At 50.1% G+C, this 24,134-nt stretch overlaps 1 protein-coding gene and 1 long non-coding RNA gene across 12 annotated transcripts in view; one reads left to right on the forward strand and one right to left on the reverse strand.

Moving 5' to 3' along the window:
- The window catches only part of PIK3CD (phosphatidylinositol-4,5-bisphosphate 3-kinase catalytic subunit delta), a 46,922-nt gene that overhangs the window by 8,265 nt on the left and 14,523 nt on the right, over positions 1–24,134 (reverse strand). For 4 of the 9 annotated variants that reach the window (XM_072975440.1, XM_072975439.1, XM_072975438.1 and 1 more), the window contains exons 2-8: positions 17,131–17,249; positions 4,784–4,954; positions 2,630–2,858; positions 2,325–2,554; positions 1,760–1,939; positions 1,286–1,435; positions 754–843 (exon numbers count right to left, since the gene is read on the reverse strand). In XM_072975440.1, coding sequence (XP_072831541.1) covers positions 754–843; positions 1,286–1,435; positions 1,760–1,939; positions 2,325–2,554; positions 2,630–2,858; positions 4,784–4,924 — 1,020 coding nt within the window. In that variant the 5' untranslated portion in view covers positions 4,925–4,954; positions 17,131–17,249. Of the gene's footprint in view, positions 1–753; positions 844–1,285; positions 1,436–1,759; positions 1,940–2,324; positions 2,555–2,629; positions 2,859–4,783; positions 4,955–17,130; positions 17,250–19,056; positions 19,234–24,134 lie in introns of those variants that run through there. The other 5 variants (XM_072975441.1, XM_072975434.1, XM_072975436.1 and 2 more) reach the window with 5 other exon arrangements.
- LOC116282884 (uncharacterized) lies at positions 19,138–22,469 on the forward strand. 3 transcript variants are annotated; one of them, XR_012079521.1, is made up of 5 exons: positions 19,138–19,210; positions 19,352–19,570; positions 21,393–21,494; positions 21,612–21,722; positions 22,018–22,469. It is a non-coding gene; the product is annotated as an uncharacterized lncRNA (long non-coding RNA). The 3 variants fall into 3 exon arrangements; XR_012079522.1 differs by lacking the exons at positions 19,138–19,210; positions 19,352–19,570 and adding an exon at positions 19,582–19,937; XR_012079520.1 differs by lacking the exons at positions 19,138–19,210; positions 19,352–19,570 and adding an exon at positions 20,498–21,030.

Below are 24,134 nucleotides of genomic sequence, written 5' to 3' on the forward strand. Positions count from 1 at the left end.
CTCAAGCACTCAGGGGTTCCCGCACTGCTCAGAATCATACAAAGGATTCTGTGGAAGGGGTTTAATGCCGCCCGCACATGCTGCCCTGCCTCCTCCAAATCTACCCTCATCGCCCAGTCAGAAAGCTGCCTCCATCCAACCCTCCATGATTCGTTCACGGAAACCCAGACCTGCCCTGCTTGGGAAGTTACCCCAGTGAAAAAGTGCTCCAGAAAGAGCTTTGATCTATATGGACCCTGGTTTTCTGTCCTACAAATGGGACGAGAAAACCTGCATCTCGCAGGCCATCCTAAGGACTAAGGAGGTGGGCTTGTGAACGACCCAGAAGTGGGCTTGGCCCCAGGATTGAGGTCTGGGCTGCATGCACCCCGCCGTACCCCAGTGCCCCCTTGGAGCCCCAAGGCCCCTGGCCAGTGGGAGCGGCTCCTCTTCTGTGCCTGTCACCTCCTAGACTCTGTGGTTCCCACGTCCCTGGGCTGGGCCTGGCCCCACAAACAACACCAAAGTCAATACCCAGAATTCGCTGGGCCCGGTTTCTCCGAATCGGCACCTCTGGCTGGCCAGCCTGCTCCCCTCCCCCCTTCCTGTTTTGAAGCAGCTCACAATCACCCCAGGCAGGGATGCCGGGTAATGTGGTCAGGTGGCTTTCGTGTAAACCCCCCTTCTTCCTCCACCACCCCTCCAGGTCACAGCCACCGTGTTTGTGCAGAAAACACATAATCCCTATGCCCTTCCTGGCCCAGGAGCCCCTACCTTCATCCGCTCATCTGCATTCACTTTGCTGCCCTGGATCAGCTCGATGCAGAAAGGCTGCTCCAGGGACCACAGAGACACTGAGGAAGGCTGGGCGGGGTGGAGGCAAGAAGCCAGCTGTTAGAGCAGAGGAATTCAGAGGAGGGCACGCCTCGGCCACTGACAAGGCTGGTGGCCACTTGGGTGGGGGTGGGGTGGGAGTGTTTCAGGCTCACGACAGGGCTCAGGTACCTGCGTGCAACACCATCCGTTACCAGAAAACCTGCCATGCAGGCCCCCCAGGGGCCCCAGGACCCATGGAGTCCTGCCCGCAGTGCAGCAGGCAGGTCCTAGTGAGGAGAGGAGGCCTGAGAGCCAGGCCTAGAAGCTGCCCTGGGGAGTTCAGACAGGCCCCCACCCCAGCAGTCCAGTCGCGCTGGCTGCCCAAGCTCCAAGGCCCAAGTCTTAACACAGTGTTGCCCAGTGGGCTCCAGGCTTGGGCAACAGGTGGGAGGGAGAGGTGGGGGGAGGGTAAGTGCACGGTGCCGCTCACCTTCTTCATGGGAATGGGGGGCGGCTTGGTGCGTGGTTTTTGGACTTGGGAGGCGGGGTTGCTCTGTTCGTCCCGCATAGCGAGGATGGAGGAGGAGTGCACCATGGTCAGGTGCGGGGTCAGCCCGCTGTGCAGGCAGCTGCAGATGTACTGAGATGGGGGGCAGAGTGAGCAGCCGATGGGGCGGCCCCAGCTGTTCCCTGCATGATTGGCTACCCATCTGACCACTGCCTGTGCCAGGCCTTTTGGGGGCTCTCTTGCTGGCTCTTCCTGTCCCCACATACCTCCCTGTGCTCTCGGGGAGATGCCGGCCCAGCAAGAGGACACTCTCACTGTGATCCCCTGAGATCTGGCTTGTTGGGCTCAAGAGGGGCCAAGGACTGCCTCCCCACCCCTACCCCCACCACCCAGGCCCCGGGCCAGGGCTGTGGGGAACCCATGAGCCCAAGGCCCCTCCCAGACCTCAGCCCTCACCTGGAACTGGCAGAGGGGGTAGCTGCCGTACAGGTACTCATGCCTCCCGTTCACTCGCAGTGTGTAGTCCTCGGGCTGCTCCACCAGTGGCTGCCGGAACACTGTGGCCTTCTTCCGGAGGGCGCAGGCCATCAGTGCCAGGGGCACATCCTTGGTGGACACCTGGAAGGTGAAGCTCTCCTAGGGGGAGGAGGGAGGGTCAGGCCTCCTCACTCGTGGAGAGCCCATGGGGTTCTGGGGCATGGGGGTGCAGTTGCCTAGCTGCACGTAGTAGGTACCCCCTGGCCTCCGGATGTGAGCTCCGTGAGGGTACGTGGCCGACACCAGGAAATATCTGTTGAACAAATGAGTGGACAAATGACCAAAGCCAACGGTCACTCTGCCTCTCAGATCTTGCCTGGTGGGACATTCAGCCGAGCCCCTCATGTGCACAGATATACCACAAATACCTGATGTAGTTGGGAGGAGGGTGGACCTGGAAGGCTGGTGGGTGACCGGGAGTCTGGCAGGGGAACCGTCCCCCATGGACACAGCAGCACACAGGCTGGCAGGAGCCACCGCTCACCTCACTACCCTCGAACTTGACATTGACCAGGAGGGCCCGGTTGGGGACGCGCAGGGTGCCTGGTCCCCAGCTCCGTGCTGAAGGCTCCAGCTGCAGCGGGAAGCTGTACTGCAGCCAGGCCTCCCAGCTCAGCTGCTGTCTCCGCGCAGCCGCCTCCTCGCAGAACTGGCGCATCTTGGCTCGAAAGTCATTCACCTCCGGGTCTTGCAAGGAGTCAAATTCGTGGAGGCCTGGGGGGGAAGGGGGAGCTGGGTCAGCGTGGGGGTCATGGGTCAGGGGTCGGGGGGCAGGCCCAGTGGAGGTACCTTTGCCAATGAGCAGGCTGATCTGGGAGTTGATGAGCTTCTTCACTCTGTCCCCCTCGCGGGCCACCAGGCGCAGAACGGGCAGAAAGGGCTGGATGTCGCACAGCCGCCGCTGCTCGTCCTCCAGCTCCTGCTGCTCCGCAGTCTGGTTGACGCAGGTGAACACATAGGCCTCGGGGTCACTGAGCATGTGGAAGAGCGGCTCATACTGGGCTCGGTGCCACAACACCTGGAAGGGACAGTCACCGGTCAGCCCCTCTAGCTAAGGCAGGCGGGGCCCCGGGGAGCCGGGAGGTGACTGGAGCTGCATGACCCTGACAGGGAGGCAAAGGCAAGATCCCAGGACCGCTACCCTCTCCATCCATTGAGCGTTGACCATTGGGTCACCAGGGGTGTCCATCACTGCTCCTCTGTGAAGGGGGCCAGGTACGCGCTCAAGTCCAGAGCTGAGTGGTGGGTCCTACTCTCTCCCCTGTGGACTGGCCTGAGGGATGGCCCGCTGGACAGGACCTCCTGGCACCCAGCTAATCGTTCTGGGGCTCATCAACCTTATCTTTAAATGTTGGCCACTAATTCAGAAAAGTTTAACACACTGAGGGGGCCATAAACACCTCTGTGGGCTGCGTTCAGCTCCTGTTCTGTCAGTGTGTAGCCTCGGGGTGAGGTGTCCCCAGGGATCACTGGGGCGCCATCTAACAGTCAGGCTTTAGTGCAAAGGCGCTCACTGCTGAGTCACAGAGAAGACTGTGGAAAAGGAGAGAACAGCCCTATTTTTCTTCCACGGGGGACAGATAACTGTGGTCCATCAATGCAAAGGGAGAGCACAGGGGGGTGGCCCAGAATCTAAGGACACCCGTAAGAACGAACGGGCACAGAGGGCTGGAGACACAGCGCTTAGTAGGACAAAACCCCAAGCTATAGAACAACGGTTGTAATTCAAGCCCATTCCCATAAAAATAACAATAATAAACGTGTCAATTACTTGGCAAGCTCGGGTTTGCCAAGTTACTGGAAGATGGCCACGCCCATCGGCTAGGCACCCTCTCCGGCCGCTCTGGCCCTACAATGGCAGAGCTGAGCAGCCACGACGAGACCAGCAAAGCCTACGCTATTTACTACCTGGTCCCTGGTATAAATAAAAATATGAAGAAATTGAAATCGAACTGGGGCGTGAGGTGAGGCTGCAGGGACCGATGCGTTTTACATTTCTGGGGTATTGGAATTTTAATAACATGCACATATGGCTCTGTAGGCAGAAAAACGAGATTGACTTTAAAATGATATTTATATAAAGTTAATAACACAAAAAAGATATGTTATAATGTTGTAACGTTAACTCAGAAAAAAATTCATGATCAGAATTATCACAAAAAACACAATATAGGAAAGAAAACAGGAAACAGCCAAAGTGTTAGGCAACTTTTCCTTCTACTTTCTTTTATTTTCCTAAATTTCAATGTGTCCATATTGCTTTTGAAATGAAAAAAAATTTTTTAAGTTTTAAAGAAACATCCAGGAAGGGAAGAGTTAAAAAACAAACGAACAAAACAAAACCAAGGATGGTTCATGACTCCTTTCCTTTTTTTTCTGCTCCCAAGTATAGCTTTTCAAATTCTGGGCATTGCCCTCTGGCACGACCCATAAAATCCCACAGACAAGCCCTCTGAAAAGTCACAATATTCACCGAATACCACCCAGACGTTTAATCCTTTGACTGAGTAATTGACCCTGAAAATTATTCAACAGAGCCAGAAACCACTTCCAAAGATGATGTTTACTAAGAAAACAGTTCTAAAGACAAAAGACCGGTAAGACTCCTAAGTGGCTGTGGATGGGGTGTGGTTCCAAACACGGTGGCACAGTCACGGAGAGGATGACAGGCCACCGTGGGAACCAGCACCCTGACGCTTTCACTGGGCTCTCAGGTGTGGGGGGTGGTAAACGTGCCCTGATAAAGGTGCGAGCTGAATTTGGAAAGTCAGGACTCTAACTGCAGGTTTTAAAACAATTCTTGGATATCATTTTTATCTTTTAAAATTTGTAACTGAGGATCTCAAATCCGAGAAACCAGGTGTGAGAGTGAGAGAGTCTGTCTGTCTGCCTGTCTCTTTGAATTCCAAGCTCTGAGGACTAGTGTTAAGGTCAAGATCATACCTTCTTGATGGTGCTGAGGTTGGCATTTCGGGACACAGGGAAGTTCAGATAGACCCCCGTGGGCAGCAAGAAGTCAACTGCCACGTCCTGATTCTCCTCCTTGGTCCAGAATTCCATGGGGCAGTCAACCCCAGGGGGCATCCTGCTCTTACTTCTCAGATACCAGTCGTCCTGCAAAGGAAGCGAAGGCAAAATGAGGCCCCCAGGTGTGATGGGTGAGTCCTTAAAAGGACCCTTTGGCCGTCAGGATGTCAAGACATTTGCCATCAGGAGGCTTGGGATGGAGTCCCGGCCAGGGGACTTGTGGCTCCCGCTGTCCCAGGTCACCATCTAGGCTAAGCTGCCTCTTATCACAGGTGGGCGGTCTGTCTGCATCCCTCACAGCAGTGCCCCCAGTTCAAGATGCCAACAGACCCAAGTCAAATCTTTTTTTTTCCCACCTCGGGAACACACATACGTGGGAGACCAGCCAGCAAAGATGGAAAACGGTAGGACTGCTGGGCAGACAATCCCAGACTTGAGAGGGACCAAAGGCTGAAGTTCTTTGAAACTTTTGGACCAGAAACCAAATGCTTAAAAATGGCTTTTGCCATCAAACACGTTGTTGAAATAGCTCAGTGTAACCAAACCCATTCCCTAGTAAGTAGCAAAATGTTACAGATTAGAGGTCTTTGAAGTATCTCGCCCATTCCAGGTTACCACCACCTGGATTCTGGTTGTTTATAGTTTCCATGCATGTTTTTATCCTTTTATTATACTAATATGTAGCCACAAACATGCTCTAAGTCTTCTGCAACTTGTTTTGGCCACTCAGCATCTTTAGATTTATCCACACTGATACATGTAGCCCTAGTTCATTCATTTTAACTCTTGAGTGGTACTTCACTGGGTAAATAAACCACAATTTATTTACCCCTCTCTTGTTGAGGAACCTCAAGGTTTGTGTCTACTCATTTACAAATGATGCTACAATGTATCTACTCTTGCGTGCACCTCCTTGTGTACAAGTGAGAGTCCTGATGAATGTTGTCCAAGAGAAACATAATGTGAACCACATGTGTAACGTCAAAGTTACCAGTAGACACATTTTTAAGAAAAAGACATAGATAAAATTAAGTTAGTAATATATTTTGTTGAACCAAGTATATCCAAACCATGGTTATTTCTATACATTGTCAGTATAGAAAAATTACTAGTAAGATCTTTTACAATTTTTGCTATTAACGTGTCAAAATCTGGTGAGTATTTTACACTTAACAGCACATTGCAATTTGGACACTAGGTTTTCATTTAAAATATTTCATCTGCAATGTACATTTCGTAAAATTTTACAATTTACATGTTATAAAAAAAGTAGGTTCACAGATCCAAGTTGTTCCAAATACACTGAAAAATTTTCCGGTAAACAAATCAAGTAACCACATCTTACATTTAAATGAATTAAAATTAAATACAATTTTTAAAAATTCTGTTCCTCAGTCACACTCTCCACATTTCCAGTGCTCAAGAAACACATGCTGCTGTGGCTGCCGTATTGGACAGCTCTGCTGGAGGGCACACACCAAGACTGGAGCTGCTGGATCACGAGTATAACCTATGACAGGTTTAACCACATCATTAACTTTACACGTAAAGTGGTAGTAACCAGTAACAAGGGACTTCATCTCCGAATCTTTGCCAGCACTTGGTATCGTCAAATTTACTCACTTTTATGGGAAAGAAATGCTCTCTCATTTTAATTTGCATTTCTCTGATTATCCATAAAATGTTTATCTTCTGCAAATAGTCTGCTTATAAACTTTGCCCATTTTTCTGTGGGGTTGTTTGTATTTTTCTTACGGGTTTGTAGGGTTTCTTTATAGTCTCTCGATTCAATTCCTTTGTTGACTGAATGAGTTGGAAATGTCCTCTTGTTCAAGTTGTGTTTATGTATCTTTTCGATGAGTAGGAGTTTTGAATGTTGATAGTCAAATCTTTTCCCTTTTTTTGAGGGGGGAGGTTATTAGGTTTATTTATTTATTTAAATGGAGGTCCTGGGGATTGGATTCAGGACCTCGTGTATGCAAAGTGTGCCAAGAGTATACCACTGAGCTATACCCCCTCTTAAATCTTTTCCTTTATGTTCCATAATTTTTATTTTTTAGACAAATACTTACCTACCCTAAGATCACATCCTCCTGGATTTGAATTACTTTTAAAAACAGTTGAAAGAGGGAGGGTATAGCTCAAGTGGTAGAACATATGCTTAGTATGCATAAGGTCCTGGGTTCAATCCCCAGTGCCTCCTCTAAAAATAAATAAATAAATAAACCTAATTACTCACCCCTACCAAAAACAAAAACAAAAACAAAAAAAACCTAACTAACTAACTAAATGACTCTTAAAAACATATTTTTTAAATAGTTGAAAGGAAATGTTTAGTTTGAGACAAATGTTCTTTTGGTGGCCCTGCCAGCTGGGCCTGGGCCTGGGCCTCACCCTGGGTTAGATGCAGAAGCTGCTCAGAGCAGTGGGACAGCGTGTCACCCTGTGCCACCATCTTACCACGTTGGGATCCATTTCCCCTGATTGTAAAACCACATCCTACTTTGGGTTCCTCTTTCTGAGAATGGCCCGGCTAAAGGTTTTGCTGTTTTGTTTTGTTTTGTTTTGTTTTGTTTTGTTTTGTTTTGTTTGATTCAAAAAGTGGAGGACAGTCAGGAATCCTGGAAAATCCACTTACAAAGCTTTGGCTGAGCTGGGGAAAATCAAGGGCACCTTTGGCCACTCAGTACTGAGGCTGAGATGAACGCGTGTGTGGCAGGAGCTCCCCAACACTCTAGCCAAAGGGGTGAATGGGGCTCCCCTGCCCCTCAGCACTGTGGAAATGAAGCCTTCCACTACGCTCATCCATCTGGGATGCAAGGAAACACTTTGATATTAAAAACTCACTCCTAAAAGGGGAAGATTCAGAATGGTGTGGGCAGGACAGAATCAAATGCCTGAGATGGGACAGGAGAAAGCAGGAAGGACCTCTTTGCCTCTTTGTGGGCCCAGAACCCAGGATGCAGCTGCTGACAAGCCCCAATTCTCTGTGAAGTCCAGTGTCAGGACTCTCAGGGTGTATGGGACACAGATGCCAGCTAATCCAGAGACTAGATGCTCCAAGAATCAGATTGGTACAACCACTTTGGAAAACTGTTTGGCAGTATCTACTAAAGCTGGACACATAAGCCCTATGACCCAGCAGTTAATTCCACTCCTAGGTAGACACTCACCAGAAATGCCAGCACACATGCACCAGAAGCAGCCTACAAGCTACAGCATTGCTACTCATTGAAGCCCCTAGCTGGGAACTTCCCCAATGTGCGTCAGGAGTAGAATGCGAAAATAAATTGTGGTTTCCTCTCCTGATGGAATGTTATGTAGTAATGAGAGTGAATGATCAACAAACACAACAATACAAATGAATCTCACAAACCAAGCTGAGTGAAAGAAGTCAGGCACAGAGTAGGACGTGATCATGATTTCAATTACATGGAGAACAGGGAGAGGGTGTAGCTCAGTGGTAGAGCGTGTGCCTAGCAGGCAGGAGGTCCTGAGTTCAATCCCCAGTACCTTCGTTAAAAATAAATAAACAAACTTAATTACCCCCCAGAAAAACAACCAACCAATTATATGAGAACAAGCACCCCAGAACTAATCTATGTTGAGAAGGAGAGCTAGGGGTTCCCCCGGGGAGGGACAGGGCTACAGTTAGCTCTGGGGAAAGGGGGCACAGGGGCTTTTGGGTGCTGGTAACTTTTGTTTTCTTGATCTGGGAGCCAGGGACCTTTCACAAACTCAATCCACCTTTCATCTAAGTGGCTCAGATGGGAGCCACTACTCCTGGCTACTGGAGAGGCCCAAGACCCAGGCCTAGCCAATCAGAGCCCTGAACTTCCCTTGGCAACTGGGACTGGATTGGAAGCAGGGATGGGACCTAGGCCCAGCCAGTCTTTTCTCTGGCTGTGGTGACTCCAGGATGGGCATGTGACTACCAGGTCAGTCCAGTGGGTTCTGACATCTGGACTTAGGGGCTTTCCTCTGGGGGAAACAGAAGACAGAATATATACCTAGAGATGCTGGTGACCACCCGCTGCCCTGAGGGATGGAACCCGAGAAAGGATCGGTGTGGAGGAAAGCAGAGCTCAGTGTGGAGAGTAAAGTAGTGTCCTGAGGACATCCTTGATTCCCTGGATCCAGCCGTGCCTGACGCTACGCTCTACCGCTGGACTTTTCCATTCTATCAGCCAAAAAATACCGCCTGCCTTTTTTGGGGTTATTGTTAACTTGGAGAAGTCTGAATTGGATGTTCTGTCACTTGCAGCTGCAAGTATCTATTTCCATAAATAGAGCAGCACAATCCATTTTTGGAAGCTTCTAATGTTTGGAAAGTTCTTCCCTTGGAAACTGGCCACCTCTAAGAGCCAACCCCTGTCCTTTGTGCTGCCATCTTGAGGCACAGGGAGTTGTTATCTGAAGACTCTTCTGCTGGATGGTGGCCCCAGCACCTCTGTTCTCCCTACAATGCAGACTTAGACTCTTTTGCCAAAGTTTGGTACTCCAAGAAAACAAGATGCTCCAGTTGGGGCCTGGCAAATTGACTGTAGAAGAATGTTCTGGACACTAAACTCCTATTTGTTTGGCCTAGAAGTGTATCAGGCTTCCCCCCACCCCACCCCCACCAGAAAGTTCTTTGGTGGCCACATCACCTGGCTTGTTGGCTGCCAACCCTCTAGACAGTTCTCACGGTAAGCCACGTCTCCCAGCCTGCACAGGAACACTAATTTCCTGAATCTGAATACAGGAACTCACAATCATTCTTGGTAATTTCATCTCACGGAAATAATCAGTACTCACGTATTATTGGATTTGGCATTTCGCATATATCACTCAGCCTGAGATATATTCGTTATTCAACTAGTATTTATTAAGTGCCAGGAATCGTGCAGGGTGCTGGGAACACAGTGGGGAACGAGACAGAGGCTCCCTTCCCAGGAGGAGCTTACATGCCAGTGGAGGAGACACAGCAGACCAGAAGGATGCTCCCACATTGTATCCACATGGCGAAGGGCAGAGCGTCAAGTGATGATGTGATGAGAACAGCAGGAGGGGCTATGCAGGGAGGGAGGCCAAGAGAGGCCCTGCTGAGGGGAGGACCCTGGAGCAGAGGACCAGAGGGACCCGTCGTGTGTAGAGCAGAGCGGACAGAGGGCGGACCTCTGCCATTGGGGCACATGGGAGGGTACGGGGCGGGACGAGTGCGGGGTGAGGTTTGAGCTGGTCAGCAGGGACTAGCCCTATAGAGCCTGTACAGGGGAAGCGCCTGGCTGTCACTCTAGGAGCCACACCCAGCCCTGGAAGGATTTAGGCAAGGGAGCCACAGGATATGACTTGCGTGTGAAATGATGTCGCTCGCTCTGGCCTGGAAGGGCTGGACAGCAGCAAGCATGGAGTGGGAGACGGTGGGGTGACTCGTGCCACAGATGACGGTGGCTGGATCCAGAAGGAGGAGGAGGAGATGGAGTCGGAGAGAGGAAGGGAATCCAGATATACCCAGGAGCTTGGGGCCGGGTCAGATGGGGGACAGTGAGGGAAGAAGTAAGGACGCCTGGCAGATTTGGGCCGGGAGATTGGAGGCGTGGTGGGAATTTAGCGAGATGGGAAAGTAAGGGAGAAACTGATCTGGGAGGGAATGAAACAGCGAGAGCTCCGTCTCAGACAGATTGAATCTGAGTTGCTCACTGAACATCCCAGAGAAACAGCCAAGGGGCAAAGTCCCAATATGGAGCTCAGAGGAGAGATCTTTGGGGTCACAGAGATACAACTTGGGGTTAGTGGGCTACACACAGATGTGGAGCCACGGGGACAGGTGAGATGTCCTAGAAACAGAAGGTAAGTGAGGGCCAGGACTCCCCTCGAGGCACTAAAGTGGGATGGACCAAAGAAGAACCATGATCCTTCTCGCTCTGAGTTATCCATTTCTTGGGAGAGGACTTCTCTGTCCGTCCACATTTGAATCATTGATAAAATATCAGAGAAAACTGGACAAGAAGGTGCTCAATTCCTTTTGCATCCCCGCCTCCGGCCAGCACGATCTGCAGAAGAGCCGGGCAGCAGCAGAGTAAGCCCGGCTTGGGGGCTCCGTCCCCAGCCCCCTGCGAGTTGTTCCTTGATGCTCCAGATGCTCCAGGGGCACGCTCTCTGGCTCAGAGTTGAAGAACAGTTTCTCCGCTGTGAATGTCTGAGGGGTGCGACCTTCTGAGTCCTGAGCAGCCAGCAGAGGAGTTCCTCCAAATTCTGATAAATGTATTTCTGCCCCCACCATCCTTCCTCGCCAGCAGCAGGGAATGCTTCGGGGGCCCTAAGTTATTTTGAGAGAAAAGGGCAAGCCAGGGATGTAGAATCCCAGAGCCACGAACACCTCTTCGGGACTGGGAAGGAGGTTGCAGATAGTCCCCTGGGCTGGCAGGCCAGCTGGCCGGCGGCTCGTCCCACGCTCAGGACTGCGGAAGGATCCCTTTCGTCCCTGTTGAAACTCCAGCGTCTGGGGGCTCTGAGCTGGCATCGCCCGAGCCTCTTGGACTTTTGCCTCTTTCCAGTGGCCATCACAAGGGTGGCTGACACTTGGACCAGGAGCTGCTGCCCAGCCTTCGTCAATGTAAAGACGGGCTTTTTCGTGCTATAGTCACATGTTCTGGGGAACAGCTTCCCGAGGGAACACATGAGTCACTCTCAGCAGGCTCTGTGCAGGGGATAGACAGGCAGTGGAGACAAGGAAGCTGTATCCTGCTTGTCAGAGCGATAAACATCCTCCTCCCTGAGGGGGTGCCCTGGGCAAAACATGCCATGTACCTTAGGATGGTATTAAAGCAAGAGTTGAGAGATCCCCCTGGGCCACTCCTACAAATCTGTGTGGAGAGCTGTTCATGTTCTTAACCCAAGGACAAAACATCTGTCCCGCGCCTGGATTTCATAGCCTAAAGTTACAACCCAATTAACCCAAGGGAAGAAGCCTCAGTCACATAAACTTGTAGAAGTATCCACCACGCACCCAGGCTGGGAGGATGCAGGAGCAGCAGCCACGTGACAAGGGGCAGGGCGGGCTTCCCGCCCCACACTGAACAGGGCAGAGTCTGCACTGCGCCTCTTGACCTGCGTTTATTTTCAGGACTCCTCAACCTCAGAGAGTCCTTCTAATCAAGTGTTGTTTCCCAGCCATTCTCTCACGGAGAATGAAGTGGACACTTCCTGTCGCCCAACTTAGGTGGACAGTGAGGGCAAGTGAGCAGTTTAGAAGCGGGTTAGAAGGTGCTTTAGCTGGAGAGCCCATCTCCCGGTGGAGCTCCTGGATGGTCACCCTGAAGGAGCTTTCCAGAAACCACAACCCTACTCTGGCTGCCAGAAGCACCTTCAACCCCCACATCCTCCTGGAGACCCTCGGGAAAAAGAACATGGGGCCCCCTCCTCTGCCCAGAAGGCTGCAGACCCCAAGTTCTATTAATTCATTCACTCATTCATATTCATTCATTCAGCAAATATTTATTTCTGCACCTTCTTTGTGCCCATCGGGGAATGGGAAATGCACCATCCCTGCTCTTGCAGAGTTTTTAGTCTAACAGGAAAAGACCAAAAAGAGGAAACAATTGAATAAGCGAGATGATTTCAGAGAGAATAGGAGTTGGAATGTTTGCAGGGAGAGTCTCCTTTGGATGGAGGTCAGGGAAGGGTCCTCAGGTGAGATTATATTGGAGTTGAGGCCCAAACAATGAGAAGGATCTGGCAAAGATCTATGAAATAGGCTTCCAGGCAGCTGAAATGGGAAGTGCAAAGGCCCTGAGGCAGGAGGCCAGGTAATGAGAGTCAAAGGCCCCGAGGCGAGACTGGAGAGATGACGAAGCTGACCTTGTGGGGCCCTGTAGCCTTGGTGAGGAGCCAGGCTTTGTCACCATGGCAGTGGGAAGTCACTGGAGGGTTTTAAACAGGGGACGGAGATAGCCTGATTTTATGCTTTACGAAGAAAACTGCTTTGGCTGCCGTGAAGAAAACAGAAGAAAGGGAGGCAAGAATGGAGGTGGGAAAGCAAGTTGGCCAGGGCCCCAGGTCAGAGCTGGCAGGGCAGATTAATGAGGGGAGGCATCAGGCCCTACAGGCCACAGACAGCCCCAGTTGTCAGCTCTTAACAGAGGAGTGCCTCTCTGAGGAGCAGGTGTTCCAGCAGCCTAGCCTGGAAGCCTGTATCCTTTACCTTCTCGAAAAGAATGAAGCCACGGGCCAGAAGGGAAACTGCATGGCTCAGGGCCCCCAACAGCTACAGTTTTAGGGTAGACGTGTTGTTTTTTTTCCCAAAATATAAGCCCTTTCTTTCCTTCTTTCCTCCCTCCCTTCCGTCCTCCCTCCCTTCCGTCCTCCCTCCCTCCCTCCCTCCTTGTGCAGGCAAGCGGCACATCCTAAAGACCATGTCCAGGATTAGGAAGGAAGGGCTTGTCTGGAGAGCTATCTGACAGCCCAGCTCCTGACACAGGAGAAAAATGGGTCAGAGCGGGTGAAGGATGGGATAGGATGAAATGCAAGTAACATGAGGTGGAGGGATACAGCTCGGAGCTCAGAGGCGGAGGGGGAGCTCAGTGGTAGAGGGGGTGCTTAGCCTGCAGAGGTCCTAGGTTCAATCCCCAGCACCTTCATTAAAAGAAAAGGGAAAAAAACACAAAGCAACATGAAATCTTGCAGCAGGCACCCCAATGTCTGCTTGGAAGGTCAAGCTGAGGACATGAACTGCCTTACTCCCAGGTTTCCTTGTCTACCCACTTCTGCTTCCCTCACCTCTTTTTTCTCCTCCCCCTCCCCTCCCCTCCCCCTCCCCTTCTTCTTTACTCCTTCCCATTTCATTTTTTATAGCTGATTTACATCTATCTCCCATTTTAAATATGTCTCCTTTGAGTCCATATTATTCAACAGGATAGTAGCTTCTCATCTGAATATTTAAAAAAGAAAAAAAAATCCTCAACAGGGAAAACCAAGACAGGCATCAAAGAATGAGAGGTGTAGGTGTTTGGAAATTCTGTTCTATATGGAAAAAAGAGAGAGAGATTTCTGACTTCTGTTGCTGCCATCAGGACAAATGAGCCAATGACCCTGCAAAAAATTCTATCCTGTCTCTTGTGATGCTCAGTTCCTAGCCTACCCAGGCAGCCTCAGGCCTGCACCCACACAGAGGCCCCCCGACACCACACAGCAAAACCAGGAGAAAGAGCCATAATCTCCAATCTGGTAATTTGAGGAACTTGGGAACTGTCCTAAGGAAGCAATTCAAAAGTGAAATAAAAAGAGAAAAGCTACCTGCACAAAGATATTCATTGAGGTATTGTTCGTGAAAGTTATAAATCAAAAGTAATAAAGAAATGGCTAAGTAAATTATAATATATTGGCTTAATAAGAGTGAATGTAGTCATTAGAAGGGCACCTGTGCACACCACACAGCACTGCAAACAGACCCCACGTCAAATGAAACCGATACTGCACAGACGTATACCACGGCAACGTGCTTGTGGACAAAACATTTCAGAAAGCATAGACAAAAAGAAAACAGCTATCATGTGGGTGGATATGGATGTTATAATAACAACATTCAAATGTCAATATCTATGGAAGTCACGCAAGCACATGATTTTAAAAATTAATCAAAACTAAAAATACCTGCAGCCAAAAATTAGCAGTTCCCTGACCTCCACATCCAAACATACTACCTCCAGTTTCAGCTGTTTCCTTGGGTATTTATCTCCGCATTTCTGAATATTAGGTCTATACTGATAGTTCTTGGTCTTCAACTTTTAACTTTTTTTTGCAGGTAATTAGGTGTATTTATTTATTTAGTTTTTTCGATGGAGGTACTGGGGATTGAACCCAGGACCTCGTGTATGTTAAGCATGCGCTCTGCCACTTGAGCCCTACCCTCTCCCCACTTTTAACTTCTTACCATAGAAGGTGAGTTTGTGCTTTCCTGCACATCGCACATGCACATATCCTCTCCCCCATCTTCTGAATAGCTATATGATCATTTTTTGTTAATCAAACTTCAATGCTTCCATTATTATAACTATGCAAATATTATGATTTTATTTCCTTTCTTGTTCAATTTTTGCTATTCCTATAGTTGATTGCTGCCTTGTTTTAAATTTTGTTTTCTATGTATAAATATGTAATTCTTCCCCCAGAGTTTGAGGAAGAATTAATGACTAGTACGTTGAAAAAAAAGCAAATGAAAATAGGAAGCAACTATCAAGTCCAGTGAAAACAAAAAGTTGAACAAGAAAAGAAAGATAATTGTAGTACACTATGTGGACTCCACGATGAAGAATCATGTGTGATGGCAAAATGGCTGGTATTGCCACCAAGTACTGGGTGCTACTTTGTACCCAAGCTACTTCTGTACCAAGAACTCAACATTGCAGCCCATCCCTGCTGTCACCACCATAACCATGGAAACAGCACATGCTTCATCCCTCTCTTCTCTGTCAAAATATAACACAGGTATATCTCATCAATGGATTCTAGGTCACAGGTCCTAGCTGCAGGGGAGGCTTGAAAGAGAGTACTTTTCAGTTCCCATGCTGGGGTAAGTGTTTTTTTTTGTTTTTGTTTTTTTTTCTCCCTACTCTCCAGACTCAAAAAGTAAGATAATAACTGAAATATACAAAGTTATTTGGCAGCTGAGCCAAATGAGAAACAGAAGACAATGGCACATTGTATCACTTGTTCCTTTTTCTTGGTTTACTCTCCCATTTTAGTGGAGCACATCCTCCAGTAGCTTCCTTGAAAACGGATACAATGGATGTGGGGGGGTATATAACATTTTTTGAAAATTCACATGTCTAAAAAATGTCTTTATTCTATTATTTTGCTTGAATGATGATTACAGAATTCTGGGTTGGGAATTAATCTCCCTCGGAAATTTTAAAGAGTTGCTCCATTGTCCTGTAGCTTCTGGTCTTGATTTCGTAAAGCCCAGTACCATTCTGTTCTCTGATCAGAACGTGGCCCCTTTTCCCTGTGCTGGCTTTTAGTAACTTCTGTCTCTGGAGTTTTGAAAGTTCTTGGTGATGTCCCATAGAACATCTTTTACTTTGTCATAATGGATGTTTTATCATTCATTGTGCTGAGACTCTTAGTGTGGAAACTCCTCCAATTCCAGATTTTTTTCCTGGAGTTTCTTTAATAAGAAACTCTAATCCCCCAACACAGGTCTACACAATCCATGGGTTTCATCTATATTCCAGGGAGCCCTGGGGTTCCACAGAAACACTCCAAGGCCCTCAGAAAATGGTGGGGTAGGACAGAGTGCTGAGTAGAAGGAGTTCTGGGCCAGTCTATACTTGGACCACAGTGGCACTCTTTTTATCTGCTTTATAGGTTAAAATTCTGCTTAATACTTTGATCTTTTAAAAGAGATCCACACTAACAAAGATGTTTGGAAAGTACCGATGAAGATCTAGAAGAAATGAGGTTGGGGTGGAGAGAAAGCCTCCAAAGATGACACCATGATGTACCCCCACACCCCACCCAAACCATCAGAAAGGATGGGAGCTACCCAAGCATCCATGTAAAGAGGACAGTGTTGTACACCCACAGTACATATGTACCCACACAGCCAGCAAATGGGACTGCTGGTCTACCAAACTGGGGACTTGCTACTGGCTACCCAGCTACCCCCAGACACCAAAGGGGGGTAGTTAGCCAATATTCAGCCAACGCCAATCTCTGGCCTCAGTTTCTTCATTTGCACACTGAAAGGACTATATTCATCTTCCAAGCTAATGTCCTAATGTCCTAGAAGTTACAAGGAGCGTCCCTTTACTGGTACAGTGACTGCCAACTCTCTAGAGGAACAGAATGTCCCCACCTAAGGACTCCCTGAGAAACAATATCAAGTTATGGAAATCCAATCTACTTCCTTCAGAAAAATGTTTTAATATTTCTCTCCCCAAATAGGCCAGCCCAAGTCTGCCATGAACAGTGTAAGTCAAATACCAAATGCTGCAGCTTAATAATGGTCTCCAGGACTCCTCGGAGCAAAGTCATCCCTTCCTTCCCAGGCTACAGCATCCCTTTCTTGGGAAGCTGGCTGAGGTCCAGTTCATGTACCTCTTCATCGGCAACTAGCACAAAGTTGGATCATTCCCTCCCTTTTGGCATTCTAGTCCTATAGAGAAGTTCTCTTTTGGCTAGATAGTCCGGGAGGATGGATTCCATTCAAATTCTTAACCTATCTATGAAATAGCATCTCTTCTTCCCCCCAACCCCCATACTGCCTCCTTTGCCCAACCTACCTCTCTGGAATGGTCCAAGAGAGACCAGCAGCAAAGGCCCCTCTGCCTGGCAGATTAAAGATGCTTTGGAATCAGTGAGCATCATTCCGCCCTTGCCTGACTCTGAGCTCCTTATCTGTCTGGGAAAAAAAAAAGAAAGAAAGAAAATGTTTTAAAAGAGAGTCTCAGAAACCTTCTGTGCCTTCTCTTACAGGACTTTAGCTCAAAAGCGACTGTTTCACTGAGGTTCCCTTTTTGCAAACCAGTCACATTGTGCTGGATGGGCCTTTTTCACCATCTGTGTCAATGCCACCCCCAGCTCCCTTTGGTGGTACTGAAGTAAACCACAGGAGCAATTCCAGTGCCTAAAGCAGGAATTTATATACATATAGATGACTCAGATCATTTTGAGAGTTGTTTGTTGGTTTTGTTTGGTTTTTGAAAGCAAAGTGAGTGATCTGAGCCAAGTCTGGGTTTGAGTTCCATTCAACGGCTGCAAAAAGCAGGTCCGTGAACTTGAGGTCCCCACTCAAGACCCAAATCACATCATAAAGGAAGATTCATCCCTGCATGCTGGAGACAAAAAGGAAGGGGATGTGGGGAGGGGTCCACCCACTCACTGCATCTGTGGTGCTTCTTCCCCAACTGTGGGCGGCTACGGGAAATAATCTGACCCCAGAGAGAGAAAGACACCTGAGCTCCGGAAGCCCAGGCAGCTGAGTTCCAGCAGCAAGACACGCCCCTTCCTCCAGTATCAACCCACTCCCCCAGCCCCCAGCTACCTGCACAGCAGGAGACTCTTGCCTGGACCCCCCCACCCCCACCCCACCCCCAGGCTAGGCTGCAAAGGGCTCCCTGAAGAGCAGGAAACCTAAACCACTGACTGCTCCATGAGACAAAAGCCCAGTTCTAGGAAGCCATTGGAAAAGGTGCCATTCCAAGCACACATTTCCCAAGGTCCAAGCTGGAATTCTCGCTGCTGCCAGCCCAATCCCTTGGAAGGATACCCTATGGACCCCGCTGGAAGAGCCCAGGAAGATGGGCCTGGATGGTCCCTCCACTCAGCATGCAGAGAAGGATGGCAAAGACTTCCCAAGGAACTGCCACCAGTGTCAGCGACAAGAGCTAATAAAGAAATAACTTCCACTGCTGACCAATGGAGTTAACTAACAAGAGGCCAAGAAACATCAGCTCAGTCACCGGGAAAAGAGACCGGATCACAGAGAAAGCACTTTCAAAACGTGAAAAGACAAAGGAGAAAGCATGATGGAGCCGAGGGAAAGAAGAGTTAGAGAAGCAAGGAAGGGCTTAGTCCTTAGGAATTCAGGTCAGGAAATAGGGAGTCGGGACAGAATTCACAAGAGGGCAGCCAGGGAGGAGGCTCTTCCCCGGGAAGAAGGTACGTCTTCTGTTTTGGCCCTCATGCTGACCGGGACCTCAGGAGCTGGGTCTGCCGCCCTCTAGCCCACTGGGTTCAAGGGCAAAGCTTTGGGAGGCAATGCTAGGAACGGTCAGAACGCAGGATGCTCCGTCCCGATTCCAGGGCAGGGGGAGGGGTAGGCGCGCACCGCAACTGCTCGATCCCTGACAAGTAAACAGCTTGCCCTGTATAGGCGCGCGTCCTCGTCCGGAGCCCAGCTGAGGGCCCAGCTCATCCCATCAAGGGCGGTAGCGGGACACCCGGGATTCCCGGCCCCCCAAGCATAAAAGGGATGCAGCGGGATCAGAAAAGCCCACACCAGAGAATTACAACGCGAGCGCGGCCCGCTGCCTCGGCCTCCCGAACGGGGTCTGGTCCTCCCCAGGAACGCGCCCGCCTCTCCCAACCCCCACGCTCCCGGGCCCCCAATCGCCCCAGCCAGACAAAGCCCGGCGCTGGGCGGGGCGGGGCGTGCACGGAGGGGGGCACTGGGACCCCGCAGACGCCCGCACAGGTGGGCTCCGTACCGGGTGTCGGTGCCGGGGGCGGGGCCCGGTCTCCCTGGAGACGGTTGCCCAGGGGACGCGGCGGGCGGGTCCCGGAGCGACCGGAAGGCGCGAGCCTCTGGGCTGTGGCGCGGGGCCCGCGGGGGCCTGAGGGCAGGCCCGCGGCGCGGAGCCGGTGAGCGGGGCATCCGCGGAGGGGCGCGGCCCTGGGCGGGGCCCGGACAACGGGCCGCGCGGGCGGGGCCAGGGGGTGGGGCGTCCCCGGGTCTGGGGCGGGGCCCGCCGCCGTGCGGGCACTGTAGGCAAATTCTCACAGCCCCAGCCAGGCGAAGCTCTGGAGAGCAGGCGTCCGATCCGCGCTTCGAGGACGCCGCTACAAATCCTCCCCGATCCCCGCTGTCCTGGGCTGGCTGCTTGGGTTTGCGCCGGGAGCCGGGAGCCGCGAGACTCCGCTGGACCTCCGACCGCTTGCACACGCTGGCCCTGGACCCACTTCTGCTTTGTTAACCAGAGGATAGAAAATGCCTTTTGCAAAGTGAGCGAGGGCTGGTCGTCTGCCAAACTGCTTTCCGCTCCGGGTTCCCAGGGAATCACCAGAAAGGGCAGGACACTGGACCGGTGTCACTAGTCGAGGACTGTGGCCACCCCAGTAACTGGCCATCCCGGGCTCTGTGCTCAAATCCAATGTGCGTGCTGTGTTCTGGCCGCTGGGCCTCCCTTTTCATCGGAGTTCCCCTTACATGTCAGATTTAGAAAATAAGTGGGTTAACCCGGGACTTTCACGTTACACCTATTCATCACAATGAACTATGCGTGCTGGCAGAGCGTGCGGGCAATAGAGCGGTAATCCCCCTGCACTTTGCCCATGTGCTCTAGTTGCTATCCAGGCATCACATTGTAAGGTAGGTATTGTTCTCCCTCGGGTTGTAAATAAAGCTGAAGATTAGAGGGCAAGGAACTTAAACACACATCCGCACTCAATCCCACAGCCTCTTAGCGGCAGAACTAGCTTTGGAACCACTTTGGTTTGGTAACGGGCTTACATGCTTCTTGTCCTGCAATGTCCCAGGCCTCCTCGAATGTTCTTTCGGGTCCACAGCCAAGGACTTCAACCTTTGCCACAGTGGAGCGCGAGAGGAGGGAAATGTGAGATTCAGAGTGACTGACAGTGTAACACCGGGGCGGGGGTGGGGGTGGGGACAGACGTGGGGCGGAAGAAAGTGATGTGAGGAACAGCTCTCCGTGGTCCTAACTGCTCCACCTGTCTCCATACCACCTCCATCCAGTGTTTCAGGTGAAGTGCCCAAGGCAAGGGCCCCCACCCTAGCCGGAGGAGCCTCCCTCCCCACCAGCGTCACCGAAAGCCTGCGAAGAGAGGGAGAAAAACTCGGCTAGAAGCTCCCGGGAATCTTGAAGAAGCTTGGGATGCGCGGACCAGGCGTCCGGGTCGAAGGAGGTCCCGGGACCTCGAAGACCTCTGCGTCCCCGGCCCCAGCACTCCTGTCAGGGCCAGGGATCCGGGCACCCCAGACATCTCAAGAAGAGAAAGGGGGTTCAGAATAGGAGGATCCCGTTCCCAGACGTCACACAGACATACAAAGACATACACTTTCATGCACGTTCACACACACACACACACACACACACACACACACACGAGCACAGTTAAGTAAAACAACACACGCAGTGATGCACACTAAGTCACAAGAGACCAAACACACACACAATTACTGTATGTAAAGACACACAATGACACAGACGCCGAGACCACAGATACACACTGAAGCTCACTGTCTACGCACACAGCGCAGCCGGCTGTGCACTTGGCTGACAGTCTCCGGAGAAGGCGGAGCCTGGGCCACTGGGCAGGGACCGCCCTGCACCCAACCCGGGCTCCACCCGCTGGCTTCCTCCACCCTCCCCTTCACTCCCAGGGAGGGGAGCCTGCAGCAGAAGACTGTCCCCTGGCTGCTCCGACCCGGACTCAGCCCCAGGGTAGGGGTGGAGGGACAGGACCGCCCTTGACCCACAGGACTAAGGTTTCCCCAGGATGAGAAATAAGTTCACAGCTGGACCCTGGATGGGCAGACAGAGGCTGGGAGTGGTTCTCTGACAGCCACTCTGACTGGAGAGGGGTGTTATCCCTAACAAACCTGGAAAGGATAACAACCCCACAGGGCCAGGCTACCAAAGAGATTTTCCAAGGGGCAGACAGGCTTTGGCGGTTCCCACCTCCATAGGTGTCTGCCCTTCTTCCCAGGGGCCCTTTCTATCCAGCCTGGGTCTGATTGAAAGTCAAGCTCAAAGACAGGTCCCCATCAGCAGTGTTCAAATTGGGGTATTATTTTTCTCTGCAGCCAAAAGAAAAACCCAAGTTTCTCTGAAATGGCAAAAGCCACAAAAAACATCCCACCTGTAGTCATCGATGTCCTGGAACTGCACTGACAAATTTTGGAAAGGTATATAGTGTAATAAATTGGGAGCAAATTATGTGAATTAATCCAGATACATGGAAAGTCTCTGAGAACAATGCCTGGTGTGTACACTAAACACTGAAGAAGTGCTTGCTCTCACAGACGGGAAACAGACACAAAGAGATGCAGTGGCCTGCTCAACGTCACACAACTAATTAGTGGCAGAGGGAGAAGGAAAATCAAAGTCTCCTGATTTCCACGTGCCAAGCTCAGGTATATTCAGTCCTTTCTGAAATACAAGTGAGGGGATCAATAGATTCGTTTGGTGGAGAAATAGTTTCACAGCTGTTAGAAAAAAATAAATAGGGAAATTTGATTCCCTCTCCTCTACTAGCTGTTGCCAAAAGGAGTGGCTCCTCTTTATAAGTTCCCACGCTTGAGGCAAGAAATCAGATGAGCCTTTGCTCCCGAACCCAGGAGAGCCCTTGTTACAGGCAACAGGCCTGGAGGGGGGAAGTTTATTTGCTCCATTCATCACTCCCACTTCTGTCTCTCCTTCCACTTGCAGGTAAGCTCGCTGATGCAACATCAGCTTCTCTTGGCTGCGCAGTGACATCCCAACGGCCAGCATTCCTGGGATTCTGCTTGGCTCTTCCCACTCACACTTGGCACTCAGCATTGCCAGGGGCTCAGGATATCTCAACCCCAAATTCGCCACTTTGGCATATTGATTCTTTTGAATAAAAGTAGTTGAGAAACAGCCAGTGCACAAAGGACACTCTGAACTTCTCTATCCCCTAAAAGCAGGAGATAAATCTCCCACGTGAAAGGTACCTTCCTTACACCAGAAGGTGGGAGGCATCCTGACTACCAGTGACAGGGAACTTGGAGCCAAGGAGGCTGTACAAGCAAATCTGGTACTTCCTCACTAACTTACTACCCCTAGCCCAGTCCCCTTTGTCTTGTCAATTCTTCACAAATTAATTGTCTAAAAGGTATAAAAGCTTCCTGCTCTGGTGACTTCTTTGAGTTTCATATTTTGGAGCTTCATATTGGGGGGGGGCTTCTGTATGTACATATATATTTATATTTGTTTTTCTCCTGTTAATCTTTTTATTACAGGGTGGAGGGAGGTGCCCTCAGCCAAGAACTTAGAAGGGTAGAAGGAAAATGATTTCTATTCCCTAGCATTCATAGGTGTGGTCAGATAAGAAGCTGAGTAGGGACAAGACTAGGAAGGCTCCAGTTGGGAAAAAAATAAGATGAAACTAACAAGAACCAAAATGAAACCAGTTAAATGCTGGTTTTAAGTTCTATTAGGCACAGGAGGACTCTGGAAAATAATCGTCCTCAGAAGGGGAGACAGTTTCCCTAGTTATTCACATAATCCTCCATCCTTTTGTTCCCCTGATCTTTTTCCTCTCAAGGCACAAGGATGAGGGAACCTAATTACAAGAATGTCTAGTTCCTGCTCCCCTGCCATCTTCACAGATTTCCACTAATCTCGGAGACTCTCACCCCCAGTTAACTCAAAAAATGGCTCATCTGTAGTTAAAAAAGCAAAGTTAATTAGAATCTGGAGCTTCTGTCTTTTTTTTTTTTTTTTGCCAATTCCCCAAGCTAAGACCAAAAAAGTCTGCCTTAACTGAGGCTTCCAGAGTTTGTGACCTGGGAGGTTGCAGATTTAAAAAATGATGCTCACGTCTGCAATGCAATGCCCAAAGTATTCGTGGTTGCAGGGAATCTCCAGGCGAAAGGTAGGAGCACCAGCCCTGGAGTTAGACCTGGATTTGGATGAGTCTCCTAATCTCTCCAGAGCAGTCTCCTCCTTTGTGAAAAGAAGAACCAGCACACAGCGCTGACTTGGCTCGCAGAGGTGGGATCGATTGGACAGCTTCTAGCCCCGCCTGGCGGTGGGGCACCTGGTTATACGCTGCATTTCATCACCACCATTTCCTGTGAGTCTTGGGCTTCGCGTTCCCATGTGATCCTCGTGGGAGGACACAATGTCTTAGACTTTTTTATACATTCTAGAGAAGAAGAGCTATTCCTTTGTTTGTGGAAAAGGTCAATTGTGAATTTTTATTCCAAGAAAATTAGAGTAAGGGGATAAATTGGGTGCCAGAACAACAGGGGATTGTGTGAATCACACATCAAGGCGCATGAAAGATGCCCTGGGGACTCGCGAAACCCATTTTCTGGAATCTCCTTGGGAAAGCTCTAGATGTGTCTGTGAAGCCGTTGAGAATAAGAAAATTCAACTAAGGCTAGGACATTTTTAAAAGTTGGGTCTAAACTTGAAGAAGGTAAAAAGAATGAATTGGCAATATTAGATCAAATATATTTACAGAGCTGCAGCTTAAAGATAATTTAATTAAGACGGTGGTGGGGGGCAGGGGGGGCAGGGGGCTTGCCTGAGTCACACAGTCAGATCCGTAGCGATCAGTACCCGAGAGATACCAAAACGGACAGCAGCAATGGCAGAGGGGACAGCAGCTAACGTTTTCTGGCTCATACCACATGGGAGGCACCATGCTAAATGCTTTACATCGTCCATGAAGGTTTTAAAACATAGCAGCCAGTTCTCATCGAGGTGGCATCTATGTCTCCTCCCCTTAAATCTGTGTGGACTTGGGACTTCCTTGACCAAGAGAATATAGCACAAGGGATGCTAAGTGACTTGGG

Source organism: Vicugna pacos, chromosome 13, assembly GCF_048564905.1.
Source record: "Vicugna pacos chromosome 13, VicPac4, whole genome shotgun sequence".
NCBI lineage: Eukaryota > Metazoa > Chordata > Mammalia > Artiodactyla > Camelidae > Vicugna > Vicugna pacos.